General features: G+C 52.1%; 1 protein-coding gene across 2 annotated transcripts in view; it reads right to left on the bottom strand.

Moving 5' to 3' along the window:
* olfm1b (olfactomedin 1b) overlaps positions 1 to 17883 on the bottom strand; it is a 42066-nt gene extending 24183 nt beyond the window's left edge. The window contains exons 1-2 of one of the 2 annotated variants that reach the window (XM_055660303.1): positions 17430 to 17883; positions 1127 to 1276 (exon numbers count right to left, since the gene is read on the bottom strand). In XM_055660303.1, coding sequence (XP_055516278.1) covers positions 1127 to 1276; positions 17430 to 17519 — 240 coding nt within the window. In that variant the 5' untranslated portion in view covers positions 17520 to 17883. Of the gene's footprint in view, positions 1 to 1126; positions 1277 to 9132; positions 9330 to 17429 lie in introns of those variants that run through there. The other variant, XM_055660302.1, reaches the window with a different exon arrangement.
* Positions 17884 to 18805: the final 922 nt, after the last annotated feature.

An 18805-nucleotide genomic window follows, 5' to 3' on the forward strand; every position in this document is an offset into this window, starting at 1 on the left:
CCTACCACCATATCCCAATACATTTTGCTTCATGCATTTATTGAGATTTTCTTGTTAACACATCCCACCTTACCTGTTTGAAGCACGACACACCATACTAACCTGCGTTCTAACCCCTCCTTCGAGGATCAGCTTTCTCCCAAATTTATTTGCTAGTTTAGTTTATAGATACAGAGCTGAAACAGGCCCTTCGGCCCATCGAGGCAGAGCAGACTAGCGATTCCCGCGCACCAACACTATCTACACGCCAGGGACAGGCTTGGATAGTTGGATTGAATAGCCTCTCTCTTGACTTCTTCAATGTTCTCAAAGTCCTCCAAATGTTGAGTTTTTTTCACCAAACTGTGCTGGCGGTATATCTGATGTGTTGAGGTCCACTGCCTCAGGCTCATCATTGTGCCTCCCTCTCCATACCCACTGGTTGCAGCCTGACCTGACCTTGAAGATAGAGTAATTCAGCGGGACAGGCAGCGTCTCTGGAGAGAAGGAATGGGTGACGTTTTGCATCAAGACCCTTCTTCTCCCATTCCTTCCCCCCAGAGATGCTGCTCGCCCTGCTGCGTTACTCCAGCATCTTTGGTGCGCCATAGAGGGAGTACAGAGAAGGTTCACCAGACTGATTCCTGGGATGGCAGGACTTTCACATGAAGAAAGACTGGATAGACTCGGCTTGTACTCGCTAGAATTTAGAAGATTGAGGGGGGGATCTTCTAGAAACTTACAAAATTCTTAAGGGGTTGGACAGGCTGGATGCAGGAAGATTGTTCCCGATGTTGGGGAAGTCCAGAACAAGGGGCCACACAGTTTAAGGATAAGGGGGAAATCTTTTAGGACTGAGATGAGAAAAACATTTGGTGGTGAATCTCTGGAATTCTCTGCCACAGAAAGTAGTTGAGGCCACAGTTCATTGGCTATATTTAAGAGGGAGTTGGATGTGGCCCTTGTGGCTAAAGGGATCAGGGGGTATGGAGAGAAGGCAGGTATGGGATACTGAGTTGGATGATCAGCCGTGATCATATTGAATGGTGGTGCAGGCTCGAAGGGCCGCATGGCCTACTCCTGCAACTATTGTCTATGTTTCTAAGTGAATCAGCATCTGCAGTTGCTTCCTGCACCCCCCCCGTACCTTCTCCAGGAGCTGCCGCAGCTGCTTGGTGCGAGCATCACGTGAGCACAGAGTCTGCTGGGGGGCCACCACGGTGCAGATACACCTCCCCTCGCTGTCAGGCGCGGAGCTGAACACTCGCCAGCCATCCTCCGCATTATCTGGTAGTACCTGGAGGCAGAGATTCACAGAATGATACAGCGTGGAAACAGGCCCTTCGGCCCAACATGCCCATACTGGCCCAATACACGTCCCAGGTACACTCGTCCCACCCAGAGAGAGAAGAGTCACTCAGACGGGCCAGAGACTCTGGCAGTAGAGCAACTATTACAGGTCTCACCATCTTAGTTTCATTTAGATTGGAGATACAGCACAGAAACAGGCCCTTCGGCTCAGCAAGTACACTCTACCTGTAATAAGATAAGGCGTAGAGTGGCTTAGGTACATGCAGTAGTATCCCATAGTGTACAAAGCACATCTTGAAACCAGGTTGAGATTCTGGACATTTAAAGTTTTTAGAGATACAGCGCAGAAACAGGCCCTTTGGCCCATCGGGTCTGTGTTGACCAGCGATCAGCGGGCTGGTCGGCACGGACTCGTTGGGCCAAAGGGCCAGTTTCTGCACTGTATTCTCTAAAAACTTTAAAAGTCCAGAATGAACACTATCCTACACACTAGGGGTAGGGACATGTGTGGGAGGAAACCAGAGCACCCGGGGAAAACCCACACGGTCACAGGGAGAAGATACAAACTCTGTACAGAGAGCACCCGTAGATAGACAGAATCTGGCACTGTAAAAGTATCCCATTTTTCCTTTAAGAGTATATTTGACCCATGGAAATCTTTCAACATGTTGAAAATTTTTCACGAGTTAACACATTTCCCGAGTACCTGCCGTTAGCGTTACGAGTCGCTAAGTTGCGTCCACGAGCTCCGACGTTCCCGCTACGTTCATTCTACGTAATTACCACGGGTTTGATGTGTTTTTAACTCGGGATAACTCGTGGGTGGACTCTCACCGTGAGACAGGGGTTTCCTTCAGGCAGCAACTCTACCGCTGCACCACCGTGCCAACCCAAGATCAAGTCAATTCAAGACCAAGGCGAGATGGGGACAAGACGGAGAGCTGCAACATTTGGAGTGCAAATGCATTTGGCTAATATTTTCTCCTTTATGAATTAGGTTAGTCCCTGTGCAGTACTGAGGGAGTGGACGAGAATAGCCCTTCATCAGAAAGTTCAGAAACGCATTGTAAGCTGCAAGGAGGCAGTGGGTTAGAGAGAACAAAGGAAATATCTGCGCTAAGGTGGAGATCAGGACTATCCAGGTGATAAAATACTTTGGTTAATATGTGCAGTTGGGGGGTGAGAAACATAAACAGCTGAGGATTTGGTGGAACTTTGAGATACCAAGAGCAACAGCTAGCTGCTGGACATACAAAAACATGCTGGAATTACTCAGTAGGTCAGGCAGCATCTGCGGAGAGAGAAAGCCCAAGTTTAGGTGTATGAGGGAGGGTGTATGTGTATGATGCCATAGAGGGAGTACGGAGAAGGTTCACCAGACTGATTAATGGGATGGCAGGACTTTCATATGAAGAAAGACTGGATAGACTCGGCTTGTACTCGCTGGAATTTAGAAGATTGAGCGGGGATCTTGCAGAAACTTACAAAATTCTTAAGGGGTTGGACAGGCTAGATGCAGGAAGATTGTTCCCGATGTTGGGGAAGTCCAGAACAAGGGGTCACAGTTTAAGGATAAGGGGGGAAATCTTTTAGGACCGAGATGAGAAAAACATTTTTCACAGAGAGTGGTGAATCTGTGGAATTCTCTGCCTCAAAGGGCGGTGGAGGTAGGTTCTCTGGATGCTTTCAAGAGAGAGCTAGATAGGGCTCTTAAAAATAGCGGAGTCGGGGGATATGGGGAGAAGGCAGGAACGGGCTACTGATTGGGGATGGCCATGATCACATTGAATGACGGTGCTGGCGAAGGGTCGAATGGCCTACTCCTGCACCTATTGTCTATTGTCTATTACACACAGATTACCCGCTTCCATGCTGTGGGTGAATCAAAAGAATTGCAAATTATTTGTGATTAGTTTATTGCTTATTCACACGTGTAGCGAGGTACAGTGAAAGACATTTTGTTGTGTGCTAACTAGTCGGCGGTTATCTTAGGAAACTGCTTTGTTCTTTAAGAAGAGAAGAGAGAACATCTCTGCTGGTGGGCTAGCGGTGAACAACATTGAGATATTTACAAACCTTCTGCCGAGCCAACCGAGCAGAATATATCAGTCATTAGTAAAAGCTGATTCATATTTTACAATTACAGCCACAGCATTCTGAGCAATTTATTTAAATTTATGTGGCTTGGAAAACAAATTAAATTGAATGATTTCGGCTGTTCTTTTATCCATTCACCTCCGCGTTTTTACGCTGTTATTCTTGTTCACTTAAAAAAACAACCTATCGACAATTTAACCACACAGGCAACGACACTGAATCACCCGGTGAATAACATTATCACTTTCGTGCGAACACCTGTTCACACAGACTTTAAGCATTGCCTCGGTCCGCACATTCCCGCTCCTGCCATCGCCCACACTTTAACTCCATGGGGCTCAGGCACCAACGTCACCTCTAATAGGCAAAGCCATGGACGGCATGAGAGTGTGTGTGTGTGTGTGTATTCAGGCAGGCTTGAAATCTGCAAAGTGGTGGCAGAAATTGACTCAATTCTGAATCAAATAGAAAAGACAGGAAGCAAAACTAGAAGGGCCGAATGGCCTACTCCTGCACGTATTGTCTATTGTCTATAACTCTGCCCGCCCCGCCACTGCAGGAGAAAGCTAAACAAATAATGCGTGGGAAGGAACTGCAGATGCTGGTTTACACCGAAGATAGACACAGAATGCTGGAGTAACTCAGCGGGACAGGCAGCGTCTCCGGAGAGAAATAATGGGTGACCTTTCGGGTCTCGACCCAAAGCGTCACCCATTCCTTCTCTCCAGAGAAGCTACCTGTCCCGCTGAGTTACTAAAAATAATGCAATGAAGGCAGGAGTTAGATAGAAGAAGCGAGTGAATGAACGAGTGAATAGAGGCACAGTTTAAGGTGCTTATCCCAACCAAATACAAAGAACAAATTATACTGTTATACAGTTTACAGAAAATAATGAGGAGATGGTTGAGTGGGGAGAAATAATCGTAGCGATTAAAGTTTAAATAACTTCAATAATGAGAGGAAATAATACGCGCCAAGCAGGCAATGGAGACTTCACCAGTTGAATTCGGAAACAAAAAAGGATTTAAGACTGTTTGGGGAGTTGTGGATATGTCTCTTGTTTACAGCAATGAAGCATTAGGATGAACAAATGCAGAGATTAAATAAGCATACAGCGAAGTAGAGCGGGTTTAACGTGGAGTTTGAATTATCAAAATGAATGGGATGTAAACGCTTCAGTCAGCAGGCTAGCTGTTCATCATGTGCCAGATAGGTTTTTCTTAATACATCCCAGAATTGACAAGGGAAAGCCAGGCTAGATTTAGTAATGAGCCAGAATTCACTGTCAACCTAAATAATGCATTAACACTTAAGTGATCAGAGAACAGTCAAATCCAATATTTGAAAGGAAGATGCAGCTATTAAGTTTGTGGGTTTCGTTACGGGAGGTCTTTGAAGAGTTGTAAGGTTGTTCACGACTACAATGATAGATGACCAGTGAAATGCGTTAAAAACGTTTTAACAGAGGCAGCTTATGCTGAGGGTCGAAAAGCAGGATTTTTTCCCCCCAAATCTAAACCTGGACAAGCACAGTGGCCAAAGTCAACCTATATAAAATCCACAAGCTATCCTAACATACTGATGACCAGGGGGATATACAAGGATGCATAAAGAGGATATTATCACAATCGATGGCATAGGTTACAACTCGAGTAGGAGAATAAATCAGCAAACAGGGTTTTACTGAGACCATGTGGTCCCATTGAAAGCCATCGGGCTGTAAAAGGAAATAAGGAACTTGTGCAAAGGTTGTATAGTTACTGTAGGGGATTGCATCTGGATAGGAATCCTCCATCTTAATATATAGCAAGACAATGCAAGCGGCATAGCGGCAAATTCCCAGAAGCAGATGTTTTCCCAATTGGCCGGTAGGAGGTGGGCTGCAGGAGGTGCCCCCCGGTCCCGGGACACAAGGTGGCTGGCGATGAGAGGAGGGCGGCCGAGTCGGTCATGGGCTACGAATGGGATCGGGAGCAGCTCCGGTAGAACGAACAGGCGGGAATCCGGACTTGGATCTCGATAAGACGGCGCCACACATTATTAAATGCAAAATTAATTTCACTGTGTAATTGCCTAGGTGACAATAAATATCCAATGAACCATTACAATGAAGTCGGCAAGAATATGGTGGATGCATTAGCTATCGTCTTCCAAAACACAGAGTGCTGGAGGAACTCCGTGGGCCAGGCGACATTTATGGCAGAAATGGATTTGGATTGGGACCACATTCCCTCCACAGACGCTGCCCGATCTGCCGAATTCCTCCAGCACTTTTTGTTTTGCTCAAGACTCCAGCATCTGCTGTTCCTTGCGTCTCCAATAGTTCTCTTGGTCTAGGAAGCAGAATGGAAAATTCATTATTTAGCCGAGGGAGTTGGATCCGCTGCCTGGAAATGTATAGTCTATAATCAAGCATATATTGGCTGGATGTCTTGATAAATATTTTATCTAATCAATGGGAGCTAGAGTAAGCTAAGCCTTGCTAATGAACTCAACTGAGCTTTCTGAAGGGATGACTTTAGTAACGGACAGAGGAATATTATGTTCATAAGTTTAAGAGCAGAACTAGGCCATTCAGCCTTTTAAGTCTACGCCGCCATTCTATCACGGCTGGTGTATCTCTCCCTCCGAACCCCATTATGACGATAGACAATAGGTGCAGGAGTAGGCCATTCGGCCCTTCGAGCCAGCACCGCCATTCAATGTGATCATGGCTGATCATCCCCAATCAGTACCCCGTTCCTGCCTTCTCCCCATAATCCCCTGACTCCGCTATTTTTAAGAGCCCTATCTAGCTCACTCTTGAAAGCATCCAGAGAACCTGCCTCCACGCCACTCTCTGTGAAAAACAGTGTTTCCTCGTCTCCGTTCCAGATGGCTTACTCCTTATTCTTAAACTGTGGCCCCTGGTTCTGGACTCCCCGGGGAGGGGGGAGAGGGGGAGGGGAGGGGGTCTGTTTGTTAATGTAGATTTTGCCACATTAGTAACCCCTAAGGCAACACTGAGCAGCGTAGTCGGAAGCTTTGTATTACAAAAGCATTGGGATGGAAAGCAAGGGCAGTATTTTCCTGCAAAAATATGTAATTATTAAGGAACATTTCAAGCTAGAACTGACCATATCCACAAGTACTTGCCCATAGAGACGTGAGGTTTACAAACGTTTCTCAGTGGAGATGGCGGTGCAGGCTTGGACTGGCAGAAATGGTGTCCGGGTGGGTATACAACGAGAGTGTGAAGGGATCGGGGAACGGCGGTGGGGAGAGGTCACACACACATCGACGCAATGTTATTGAATGGAGGAACTGGCTCCGACAACTCAATGACATTCCAAAAAGGACACAGAGTGCTGGAGCAACTCAGCGGGTCGGGCAGCATCTCTGGAGGACACGGATAGGTGAAGCGCCTCATATTTCAATTGGGCAACTTCCAACTCAGCGGTATGAATCTTGATTTGTCCAATTTCAAGTAACCGTTTCTTCCCCTCTCCCTCCTCCCCCATCCTAGTCACCCTGCCAGTTCCACTGGTCACATCCATGTATCTCCTTCGTAATCACCTGCTCCACAGCCAACCATTGTGAGCTCCGGTGACGGCTTTGATACCCTTTGTTTTTAAGAAGGAACTGCAGATGCTGGAAAATCGAAGGTACACAAAAATGCTGGAGAAACTCAGCGGTTCTGAAGAAGGGTTTCGGCCCGAAACGTCACCCAATCCGTCTCTCCAGAGATGTTGCCTGTCCCGCTGAGTTACTCCGGCACTTTGTGTCCTTTTTTTGTGTAAACCAGCATCTGCGGTTTCCCGCTTCTAGGCTGGATCACCACCCGTTGCGCTGCGTGGGGACTAGTGGAGATTTGGCCCGCTTGTTACAGCGCGCCACCTTGTTCGGGGGAGACTCGAAGTTTGGGGAGTCAGAGTGCTGGATCCCTGTCCCACTTAGGAAACCTGAACGGAAACCTCTGGAGACTTTGCGCCCCACCCAAGGTCTCCGTGCGGTTCCCGCAGGTTTTTGTCAGTCTCCCTACCTGCTTCCACTACCTGCAACCTCCGGCAACCACCTGCAACCTCCGGGAACCGCACGGAAACCTTGGTTGGGGCGCAAAGTCTACAGAGGTTTCCGTTCAGGTTTCCTAAGTGGGACAGGGACCTAAGCACAGAACTACCCGGCGAGGGGGGGACTTAACACCATTTGGGCGGCACGGTGGCGCAGCGGTAGAACCACTGCCTCACAGCGCCAGGGACCCGGGTTCGATCCTGACTACGAGTGCTGTCTGTACGAGTTTGTACGTTCTCCCCGCGACCTGCGTGGGTTTTCTCCGGGTGCTCCGGTTTCCTCCCCAAACTCCGAAGACATACAGGTTTGTAGGTTACTTGACTTGGGTTTGTATACTTGGTGTAAGTGGGAAATTGTCCCTAGTGTGTGTGTGTGTGGTGTTAATGGGCGGGGGTCGCTGGTCGGTGCCCCGACTCGTTGGGCCGAAGGGCCTGTTTCCACGCCGTATCTCTAAACTATACATTTACCGTTGGGAGCGGTGTACGCTGAGTTAGCCGCGAAACACTGTCTCTCTCGCGGAAGACATATGTGCTGGAGAAACTCAGCGGGTGCGGCAACATCTATGAACCCTTAGGGTTTCGGCCCGAAACGTCGCCTATTTCCCTCGCTCCATAGATGCTGCCGCACTCGCTGAGTTAGACAATAGATAATAGACAATAGGTGCAGGAGTAGGCCATTCGGCCCTTCGAGCCAGCACCGCCATTCAATGTGATCATGGCTGATCATCCCCAAACAGTACCCCGTTCCTGCCTTCTCCCCATATCCTCTGACTCCGCTATTTTTAAGAGCCCCATCTAGTTTCTCCAGCACTTTTGTCTACCTTCGATTTTCCAGCATCTGCAGTTCCTTCTTAAACACCCTCTCTCTCTCCAGTCCCAGCTGCATCGTTGGCGTTTCACACACCCTAGCTACCCTTCACATTACATTACAACTCAGTCTGAAACGGCGCGATCACACGGCACCTGTCCCACAGAATCCCCTCTTGATAAGATCCCAGAGGGAATCTCCGTCCCATCCTCTCCCCTGCCAGATCACACCGACCCGACCCGACCCCTCGGGCACAATCACCGCTATAACCTCCCCGGTCCACACCGCCGATCACCGGAGCCTAGTGCGTGGACGGGCAATGTTAGACGAGAGGGTGAGAGCGCGGATGAACCTTCACAAATAAGTTACACATCAGCGGGACCACCTGTCAACGCCGTTAGCTCATTCATTAGTCAATCCTCGGTCACCCCTATCCACTACCACCCCGCCTCCCCCTGGCGTTTTATTCTCCCCCTCCCAACCCTCGCCCCCATCGATATCCCCTGCACATTTTCGGCCGTGGGTTCGCTATCTGTTCCTTCATCCCTCCGTTCTCAGTCTGCCTCCTTCCCTCTCTCCCACTCCCCAGCTTTTCCCATCTCCCCCAGTCCATCTCCCACCCACCCTCTCATCCGCGGGACCCCAGCCCCAGTTTTCCCCCGCACCCTCCCCCTCCATCCATCTCCCTCTCCTCCCCACCTCTGAATCTCCCGACCCTTTTCCCCTCCCCTCCCCAGTCGCCCCCACCCCCTCCTCCTTTCCCAGCCTCTGCTTCCCCCCATTCCCACTCGCTCAGCCTCTGCTTCCCCCCCATTCCCACTCGCTCAGCCTCTGCCCCTTCCCCTCCCCATCCCCGGGACCTCCCGCCCGGTCGCCCCCCACACTCACCCCGGTGCTGCGGTCGAGGGAGCCGGCACTGGCGGCGGTGAGGCGGGTGGCGTTGAGACCGACCAGGGCCGGCAGTGTCTGGGACATCCAGTTACTGATCATGGCCATGGTGCTCAGGACAATCCCGATCTTCAGCAGAGGCACCGTCATTGCGGGAGCGCTGCGGTTCTCTCATACCGAGTAACGTGGAGCGGGCGGGGCGGCGGGAGGGGGCATCTGCCGGGCGGGAGTAGACCCGGTCCCAACCGGGGCATGGCGGCAGCTGGCGGGCGGGCGAGGCGAGGCGAGGGGCGGCGGTGCTGGGAGGCGCGGATACCGGGAGCTGCCGCTCTCGCCGCTGACTGAAGAGAGACTGGAGTCTGAGCGGCCGCTGCCGCCCACACGCACGGTTGGTCCCGCCCCCGGTACAGGAGGGAGAAACGTAAAGACCCTCCCACCCACCGGTAAAGACCCTCCCCCCGGTACACACCGGCCCGGCCCGGCCCGCCCCCGGTACAAGACCGGCCCGCCCGCCTCCCGGTACTACACCGGCCCGGCCCGCCCCCGGTACAAGACCGGCCCGCCCCCCCCGGTATAAGACCGGCCCGCCCCCCCGACCCCCCCGGTACTACACCGGCCGGTACAAGCCTGCCCGCCCCGGTACAACACCTGCCCGCCTCCCGGTACTACCCCCCCCCCCGGTACAAGATCTGCCCGCCTCCCGGTCCCACCTGCCCGCCTCCCGGTAAATACCGGCCCCCTCCCGGTACAAATGCCCCCCCCCCGGTGATCAGCGACCCTCCCACCGGCCGCTCCCTACTCTCCGATCCCCCTCCCCCGCTCCCATCCCTTCCCACCTTCCTGGAGGGACGGGGAAAGCCCGTGAGGGTCGCTGACACAGACCCCCTAAGGTCCCACGTTGGGGAACTGTACACGAGTTAGCCCCAGTCACACGGGCTGTGTGCAGGTCAGAGTCCAGTGAGGGTCAGTGTGTGTGGTTGTGTGTGGGGGGGGGGGGGGGGGAGACATGTACCCCAGTGGGGGGGGGGGTGTGTGTGTGTGTGTGTGTGTGGGTGGGAGAGACACCTGTACCCCAGTGGGGGGGGGGGGGGGGGAGAGACACCTGTACCCCAGTGGGGGGGGGGGGGGGAGACACCTGTACCCCAGGGGGGGGGGGGGGGGAGAGACACCTGTACCCCAGTGAGGGTCAGTGTGTGTGTGGGGGGGTGTACCCCAGTGTGGGTGTGTTGGGGGGGGGGTGTGAGGGTGTGTGTGGGGGAGACCTGTACCCCAGTGGGGGGGGGGGGGGGGAGAGACACCTGTACCCCCAGGAGGGGGGGGGGGGGGTGGGGGGGGGGGGGGGGGGGGGGGAGACACCTGTACCCCAGTGGGGGGGGGGGGGGGGGAGAGACACCTGTACCCCAGCGAGACCCACATTTCAGCCAGGGTGAATGCCTATAGTGCAAATAAAATGGGGAGAAAAAAAAAACGAAATCCGCATTGAAAATAAGATTCAAAAGCTGGAATGATTTATTACTTCAGTGCCCTCATGTAAGCTGAATTCTCAGCCCCTGGTTGCTATGGTGACAGCGCCAGGTTGCAGCCATCTCTCTCTCCTCTCCTCTCCCCCCCAACCTCTCTACTGCAGCACCCGGCCTCCCCCAGCAGCGCCCCGGCCAGCAGCAGCAGCACAGAGGAGGCAAGTAGCCCGGGCATCAGGCGCTGGATGTGTCACTCAGCTACATAGTTTCAGCACCACATCCCAGCGGGACAGTTCCCGCAGTGTCCACTTGCAGCCCGTGGCTGCTTTTCAAAGGGAAACACAAGCGGGGCTGGAATCTGGAGCAAATGGCACAAGGTGCTCGAGGTACATTAACTCAGCGTCTGTGGAGGGATCTCTGGGAGAATGGTCGTCTTATTAACACGCACCCCACACACCCCCGTTGGAGGTGGTTGAGGCAGGAACTATCCCAACGTTTGAGAAACAGTTAGACAGGTACATGGATAGGACAGGTTTGGAGGGATATGGACCAAACGCCGGCGGGTGGGACAAGTGTGGCTGGGACATGTTGGTTGGTGTGGGCATGTTGGGCCGAATGGCCTGTTTCCACGCTGTATCTCTCTATGACTCTATGACACCAGTCACTATGTGAGGAGGAAGGGACTGCAGGTGCTGGTTTACACTGAAGATAGACACGACATACTGGAGTAACTCAGTGGGACAGGTAGCATCTCTGGAGAGAAGGAATGGGTGATGTTTCAGATCAAGATACTCCTTCAAACTAATTTAAATGTTCCCTTGAAGATACATATGCCAATTCAACATTCTTGGCTCATATCTGTCACCCTTTTGTCACTGTTTCATCTCCAGCCTTTGTCACCACCCATCTGTCAATGTACCACCCCCTCATCTGTATCCACCTATCACTTTCCAGGCTTAGTCCCTTGATCAATTTGCCTTCACAGTTTTCTCCCCACAGATGCTGCCTGACCTGCTGAGTTCCTCCAGCACTTTGTTTTTTTCCTCAACTAGTTTGCATTGCTTTTAGTTCAGTTTCAGCTTAGTTTAGTTTATTTTAGTGATCCCGCACACTAGGACTATCCTACACACACTAGGGACAATATATATATATATATTTTACCGCAGTCAATTAACTTGCAATCCTGTATGTCTTTGGAATGTGGGAGGAAACCCGGAGCACCCGGAGAAAACCCACGAGGTCACGGGGAGAACGTACAAACTTCGTACAGACAGCACTCGCTGTTAGGGTTGAACCTGAGTCTCTGGCGCTGTAAGGCAGCAACTCTACCGCTGCACCACTCAGATCTTTTGCTCCTTAGGCTTTCAGCCATAGCAGAGATGCCTGCATCCTTCTTCTTCTTGCGTATGGCGTGCACAGCCTAAAGTTGTAGGACAACATGTTCTATTTGATCTTATTTGATTGTGCACGCCAGGTTGATTGCATTCGTCGAAACAGGGCGGACTACGTGAAGGTTGCAATCTCCCACCCCCCCCTGCATCCTGATGAATATTAACTGCCCCTTCCACCATTGCTGCTTTCACTGACCCACACCTGCCCACTGTCTACACAGCCTTAACATCCTCCCCTCCGCCACCTTACACCTCCCATTCTCCAAACACGGCTTGCTTTACTGCTACATTCTGCTGACTCCACAATTGTAATCTTTCGCCTCTGCTTCTTCAGCTGCCGAGCGTCACGCCTCTGACATTTCTAAGACAACTTCCTCGACCAAACCTTTGACCACTCGTCCGATATCTAACGTGGCTCAGCGCCAAGAAACAGTGTTTGAAACTATTTACTGGTAAAACACCGTTGGGAAGGAGCTATATAAATGCAGGATGTTGTTTCACATTGTGTTTCCACTGCATTGTCCAAATCCTGGTGCTCAGAACCACTTGAGATCAAAGGTCTGAACTGTAAGTAAGTAAGTCTTGCTACAAGTAAGAATTTCATTGTTCGATCTGGAACATATGACAATAAAACACTCTTGACTCTACAACTGTAAGGAAGGATGGGAGAGAGGAGTATGAGATGGAGTTACTTAACATTAGAGAATTCACTGATCATACCGCTGGGGGTGAAATATGAGGTTGTACCTCACAACCCTGCAGTATGAACATTGAATTCTCTAATTTTAAGTAACTTCATCTCATACTCCCCTCCCTCCTTGAGTGGGAAAGTGTACCCAGTGGGCTGAAGGGCCTGTTTTCAGACTAGAAGGGTTTTGGCCTGAAACGTTTGCCTATTTCCTTCGCTCCATAGATGCTGCTGCACCCGCTGAGTTCCTCCAGCATTTTTGTGTACCTAAACTAAACTAAACCTTTCTTCACACAGAGGCTGGTGAACTTTGTGAATTCCCTGCCCAGTAGCGCAGTTGTTGATCGGATCCAGAGCTGCCGTTTCTGGATAACGAGGGAATCAGGAAATAGGGGTGGAGGATTGACCACCATCATGTTGAGTGTCAGAACAGGCCAGATGGGCCGAAGAGCCTGCACCCACTCCCATTATGTAAGAAGGAGTTGCAGATGCTGGTTTACACTGAAGATGGACACAAGATGCTGGAGTCTGTGTTACGCCAGCATTTACTGTCCTGTTCCTGTTATTATGTTCTCATTAGCCCCCTTCTCTAGCCATCCTTCTGCTCACAGGGTCTTTGGATACGGTTCATCTGCCCTTCCCCAGGTTACGATTATATCACGTTCCCCATCGCATTAGAATTCCTGCAGCTTCTGCAACATTGCTGTGGACATGACAGGGTTAAGGGCCCTGTCCCACTTTCACCACCTAATTCACCACCTTTTTTACTTCTGGACATTTTTCATCAGGCTAGAAAAAACGCCCCGACCTACTTGATGCCATGAGTACCTACGACTAGCATCACGACCTGCTACGACCTAGCTACGACCTCCTACGACCTCGTGACGACCACGCTGCGAGTATGAGTCAAGGGCAAACTCAGCAGAGGTCGTGAATTAGGTCGTGAAAGTGGGACATCCCCTCTAACCAGCCAGCTTTACAGACCGACTTAATCTCCCTCTTTAACATTCGGCTCCTCATTAGTTTAGGATGGCCTAGAAAATGTGATCACAAGTGACAAACTCTCAGCAGGAGAGCACTTAGATCTGGAGGCACGTGGAATTGCAGATGCCTGAATCTCGTGTAGAGCAAAGAGCTTGAGTAACTCAGCGGGTTATGCAGCTTCTCTGGAGAAAAGGAATAGGTGACATTTCGGATCGTGACGTCTTCAGGCGTTTGAAGAAGCATCTCAACCCAAAACATCACCTATTCCTTTTCTCCAGAGATGTTACCTGATCCGCTGAGTTACTCCAGCTTTTTTTGCCTGCCTCCAATCACCCTGCTCACTTCCCCTTCCTCATACACTCATCTCCCATCACAATCCCTCCTTTTCCTTTGATCCCTGCTCTCCCATCTCTCCCGTGCTTTACATTTCACTCCAATTCTCTCCTCATCTGGCTCCGTTTTATCTCCTGTTCACCTCTAGCCTTTGTCACCCACTTCACCCATATGTCAATCCCTTGCCAGGCTTTGTCTATCTCTCTTTTCCCACATTCCCCCCTCCCTCTCCACTACAATCAGACTGAAGAAGGGTCCAGACTCGAAACATCCTCTGCCCATTCCCTCCACAGATGTTGTCCGACCCGCTGAGTTCCTCCGGCACTTTGTGCTTTGTATGTACATTTACCCACCAGACTGTCTTAACGCAGCTTACTGGAAGATGTCCATTGGAACTCATGAAGTTCAGCTCTGGGATACATTTTCTCTGGGCGGACTGAAATGCCGACTCAGCAGAATGATTTGTGTCTGAGGGGGATAGGCTGCCTTGTAATTCTTTGCTGTAAGATTGAAGGCCAATCTAGCTAAGATGCTGCAACTTTAGAGTCATACTGCACAGAAACAGACCATTTGGCCCAACTTGCCCATGCCAACCAAAATGTTCCATCTATGCTAGTCCCACGTGGCCACATTTGACCCTTATCGCTCGATACCTTTCCTATCCAGGTACCTGTCCAAATGTCTTTTAAATGTTGTTAGATTACTTGCCTCAACAACCGCCTCTGGCAGCGCGTTCCATAAAACCACCACCCTCTGTGTGAAAAAAAAATCCCCTTGGGTCCTATTAACTACTTCCCCTCTCACCTTAAACCTATGTCCACTGGTTCTCACGCAAATGTTCATGGAGCAAAAGACAGAGTGCTGGAGGAAGTCGGCGGGTCAGGCAGCATCTGCGGAGGGAATGGACTGGTGATATTTTGGGTCAGGACCCTTCTTTGGACTGGGAACCAATGGCTTTGGACACTCCAGCGAAGAGAGATCGGGCCGATGGACATAAACCGTTAGATCCTTCAATTGACAGAGATTACATCTTGTTGGAGAATGGAGAACGGAGAATAGAGAATGAATGTTGACCTGAAGGTTAGAAAAGTGAGACTTTGTAGGCAAAAGGTAGCATTAGAGTGTGGGCATGCAGTTGATTCCATGAGCTGGATAACAGCCCATGGAGCTCAGGAGGGTAACTCAGCACGATTCAGAGTAGCCATCACCCTCTGGAACAGAGGGAGAGTCTGAGGTGACAAAGTAGAAGGGAAAGGCAAAATGGTAGAGGAATGGGGGGAGGAATGGGGCAGGAGTTGAGTTCAAAGAACAGGAGAGACAGAAGGTGAGGGAGAGAGAGAGAGAGGGGGGGAAGGGGGGAGAAAAGATGAGGGAAGGAGGGAGAATAATGGGGAGGGGAGAACATTGGAGAGGAGTTTAGTTTAGTTCAAAGGGCAGGAAAGAGGGGAGTGGGAGAGAGAGGGAAAAAAGGATAAAAGATAGAGGGAAAGTAAAGGGGGAAGAGAAAAGAGAAGGGAGGAAGTAAGATGAGAGAGGGGATGAAAAGAGTGGAGAGAGGAGAAGGGAAGTCGAGTGAGTAGAGGAGGCAGGAGGAAGCAAGAGAGGGTGAAACGGTGTGAGGCAGGTTCAGGAACAGAATGAATTAAGGAATTAAGGAAGGGTGGGAGGCTGAAAAGGAGAGGCGGCAGGAGGAGCATATCCCTTTAAGGGTGAATGGTGGTGCCTGTCCCTTTAAGGGTGACTGGTGGTGCCTGTCCCTTTAAGGGTGAGCCGTGGTGCCTGTCCCTTTAAGGGGGGAGATGTCGCCGGTGGGGACTGCATAGTGCGGGGAGCAGCGACGCCTGCTGCCAGTGGGCGGTAGCGCAACTCTAATCCAACTTCACATCTCCATGGAGAGAAAGAGACGCTCAAACGACAAATCATTTGCACCGGGTAAACGATGAATAACGGGAGTCAGCCATCAGGTACAAACTGCAGCTCAATAAACCAAATCACAACCCAACACACAAATCACCAGACCTTCCCCCACCACCAGATTGAAACGTCAAACCAGTGCAAACCCGCACTCGGTTACAAGAGGACACAGCAATTTAGCAGAATGTTAACACTGGGACATGCTTCAACATATTGTTCAATATGAACCGGCCATGCAGACAGGTTGCATTAAACATCCCGGCTGCTTCTAAATAAATAAATACATATTGCAACTGTCCAGGTTTGAAGAGAATGTTTCCAGGCAAATGGGCTGTTGTATCCAAAGATCTTTGGTTGTATCCAACACAGCCCTTTGTCTCTCTCCCCCCTCCCCCCTCCCCCCCCCCCCCCCCCCCCCCCCTCATCTTCCTCCCTACCTCCCCCCCCCCCCCCCCCATGACACCGGCCTCCCCCCCCCCCTCCCCAATTTACAATTATTTCCATCTCACGATCCACGCCAGCGTTGAATCGCTCAAACCTCTTCCCAGCCCGACCTCCAACCCCCTCCCCCCCATCAGTTCCTTCTCCCCTGGGTCTGCCCAACTTCCCTGCATGTGCTTAGGGGACACACCATGTGCCGGTGAATTCAAGCCCACCCCGCCACCCCCGTTGAAATGATCAAAAACCGATATTACATATATGTGTGTGTGTGTGTGTGCCCCCCTGGTTCCAAGTACACGTGCAAATGGGCCCCTTCTTTATTTCACCCCCCCCACCCCCCCACCCTCCTTTAACTCTCTTCACGATTTAAAGCCCTCCCCCATTTGCTGCAAGGTTTCACATTCATTGCCCCGGTTGGAATAATATTAACAATCCTTAATCCGAGAGGCATCTTATCTTCTGCCCCAGCCGTGTAGAAGGCTGTGTGTTCTACACTGGGATCTCCTCTGGACCTCTGGACCTGCAGATAGATCCCCGAGTGACACCGAGTCATCCTTCATCCCAGGGGACTGCCTGAACAGATCTAACTCTGATAAAGTTTGCAGTCAGGATGTTGTTACTTACCTCTAGATTGGCGGGTCGTGGTCTGGGGCTGCTTGCCCGCGTTGTCCCACGCCCACAGGCCTCCTTACCATCACCCCGACCCCTCGCCCCCCCCCCCCCCCCCTCCCCCCTCCTGAAAACCCCCCCCCCCCCACATCTCCAATGTCCCAGGTCAGACCAGCCCTGACCTTCGGCTGCTCAACCCAACAACATCTCAACCCATGTTCCCCAACCTCGCCTCAACCTTCTCCCCTGGGTCCCGACCTCACACGATCTCACACGACCACCCAACTCTGCACCCTCCATCCCGAGACCCGGGCCAACCTGACCCAGACCACCCTGACCTCCTCCCCTACGGCCAGGTCTCCCTCCCTCATCGGTGACCCCTGGACCCCACCATTGACCACTCCACCCCCCCCCCCCCCCCTCCCCCCTCCAGCCTCTTCCACAGCGGGGTGAGATGAGCCGTGTCCCGGACCTTACCTGGGTGAGCTGGACACTGATGAGCAAGACCCCGAGGATGAGGAGCCGGGCTCGGCCGCGCTCCCTCCTGCCCGCGGGCTGTGGCTTCATGTTGCTCTCGCTCCCTGTGCGCTTGTCCCGGGCTGTCCTGCACCTGCTGTCCCGCCTGCCTTGTCCCGGCTCGGCTCGGCTCGGCGTCGCTGCCCCTTCCCCCTCCCTCCCTCTCTCACTCTCTCCCCCCCCTCTCTCACTCTCCCTGGCTCGGTCCGGGTCAGGCACCTGCCTGCAGCCGCATCTCAGCCCCACCGGCAGCGAGTGAGCGAGTGAGTGAGCGGGCAGAGCAGGCGGAGCGGAGCGGAGCGGAGAGAGAGGCGCTCACAGCCCGAGTGTGGAGTCCGGGAACTAGCGCAGGATGTGACATCAATCCGGAGGGAGGGAGGGAGAGGGGGAGAGGGGGAGAGATAGAGAGAGAGAAGGGAGAAGGCGAGGGAGGAGAGAGGGAGGAGGAGGAGAGAGAGATAGAGAGAGAAAGAGAGAGAAGATAGGAGAGAGAGAGAGAGAGATAGGGAGAGAGAAGGGGGGTGGCAAGGGGAGGAGAGGGAGGGAGAGAGGGAGGGAAGGAGACAGAGAGAGAAAGAGAGAGGGGAGAGAAAGGAGAGAGGAGGAGCATGAGAGGGGAGAGAGGGGGTGTGTGAGAGAGAGAGAGGAGGAGAGAGAGAGAGGGAGAGAGAGGGGGGGAGAGAGAGAGAGAGATAGGGAGAGAGGAGGCAAGGAAGGAGAGATGGAAGGGAGAAGGAGAGAGAGGGAGAAAGGGGGAGACAGAGAGGGGAAAGGGAGGGAGGGGAGGGGAGGGGAGGGATGGGGGGAGGAAAGGGAGGGGGCAGGGGGGGTGAGGATGTGGGCTGGGGAGAGAGTAATGAGGGCGGGAGATGGCAGGAAGGGGCGAGAGGGTACGGGAGGGAAGTGTAGAGATACAGACAGCACTGAAACAGCCCCCACAGTCCACAATGTGCCCTGAACACCAAATGTACATATATGCTGCTTCCACCTTATTCTCCCTACATTTCCATAACCCCCCCCTCAGAGTCTATCCCCAGTTACAAGACATTTGGATTACTCAACCAATTTGGATCACTCAACAATTAACCGACCAACTGCAGTCCTTGGGATTTGGAAGGAAGCCGGAGTACCTGGAGGTAAACCATGGGGAGATCTTGCAAACTCCACACAGACAGTACCCGAGGTCAGGATTGAACCTGGGTGGCTGGAGCTCCGCAGCTGTACCACTGTGCCCCCCCCACACACACACGCAAGCAGTGATAGGAGGATGGAATGAGAGGGAGAGCTGGGCGGAGAGAGAACGAGAGCCAGTGAGAGAGAGACAGAGATAGATAGAG

This window comes from Leucoraja erinacea, chromosome 31 (genome assembly GCF_028641065.1).
Source record: "Leucoraja erinacea ecotype New England chromosome 31, Leri_hhj_1, whole genome shotgun sequence".
Classification (NCBI taxonomy): domain Eukaryota; kingdom Metazoa; phylum Chordata; class Chondrichthyes; order Rajiformes; family Rajidae; genus Leucoraja; species Leucoraja erinaceus.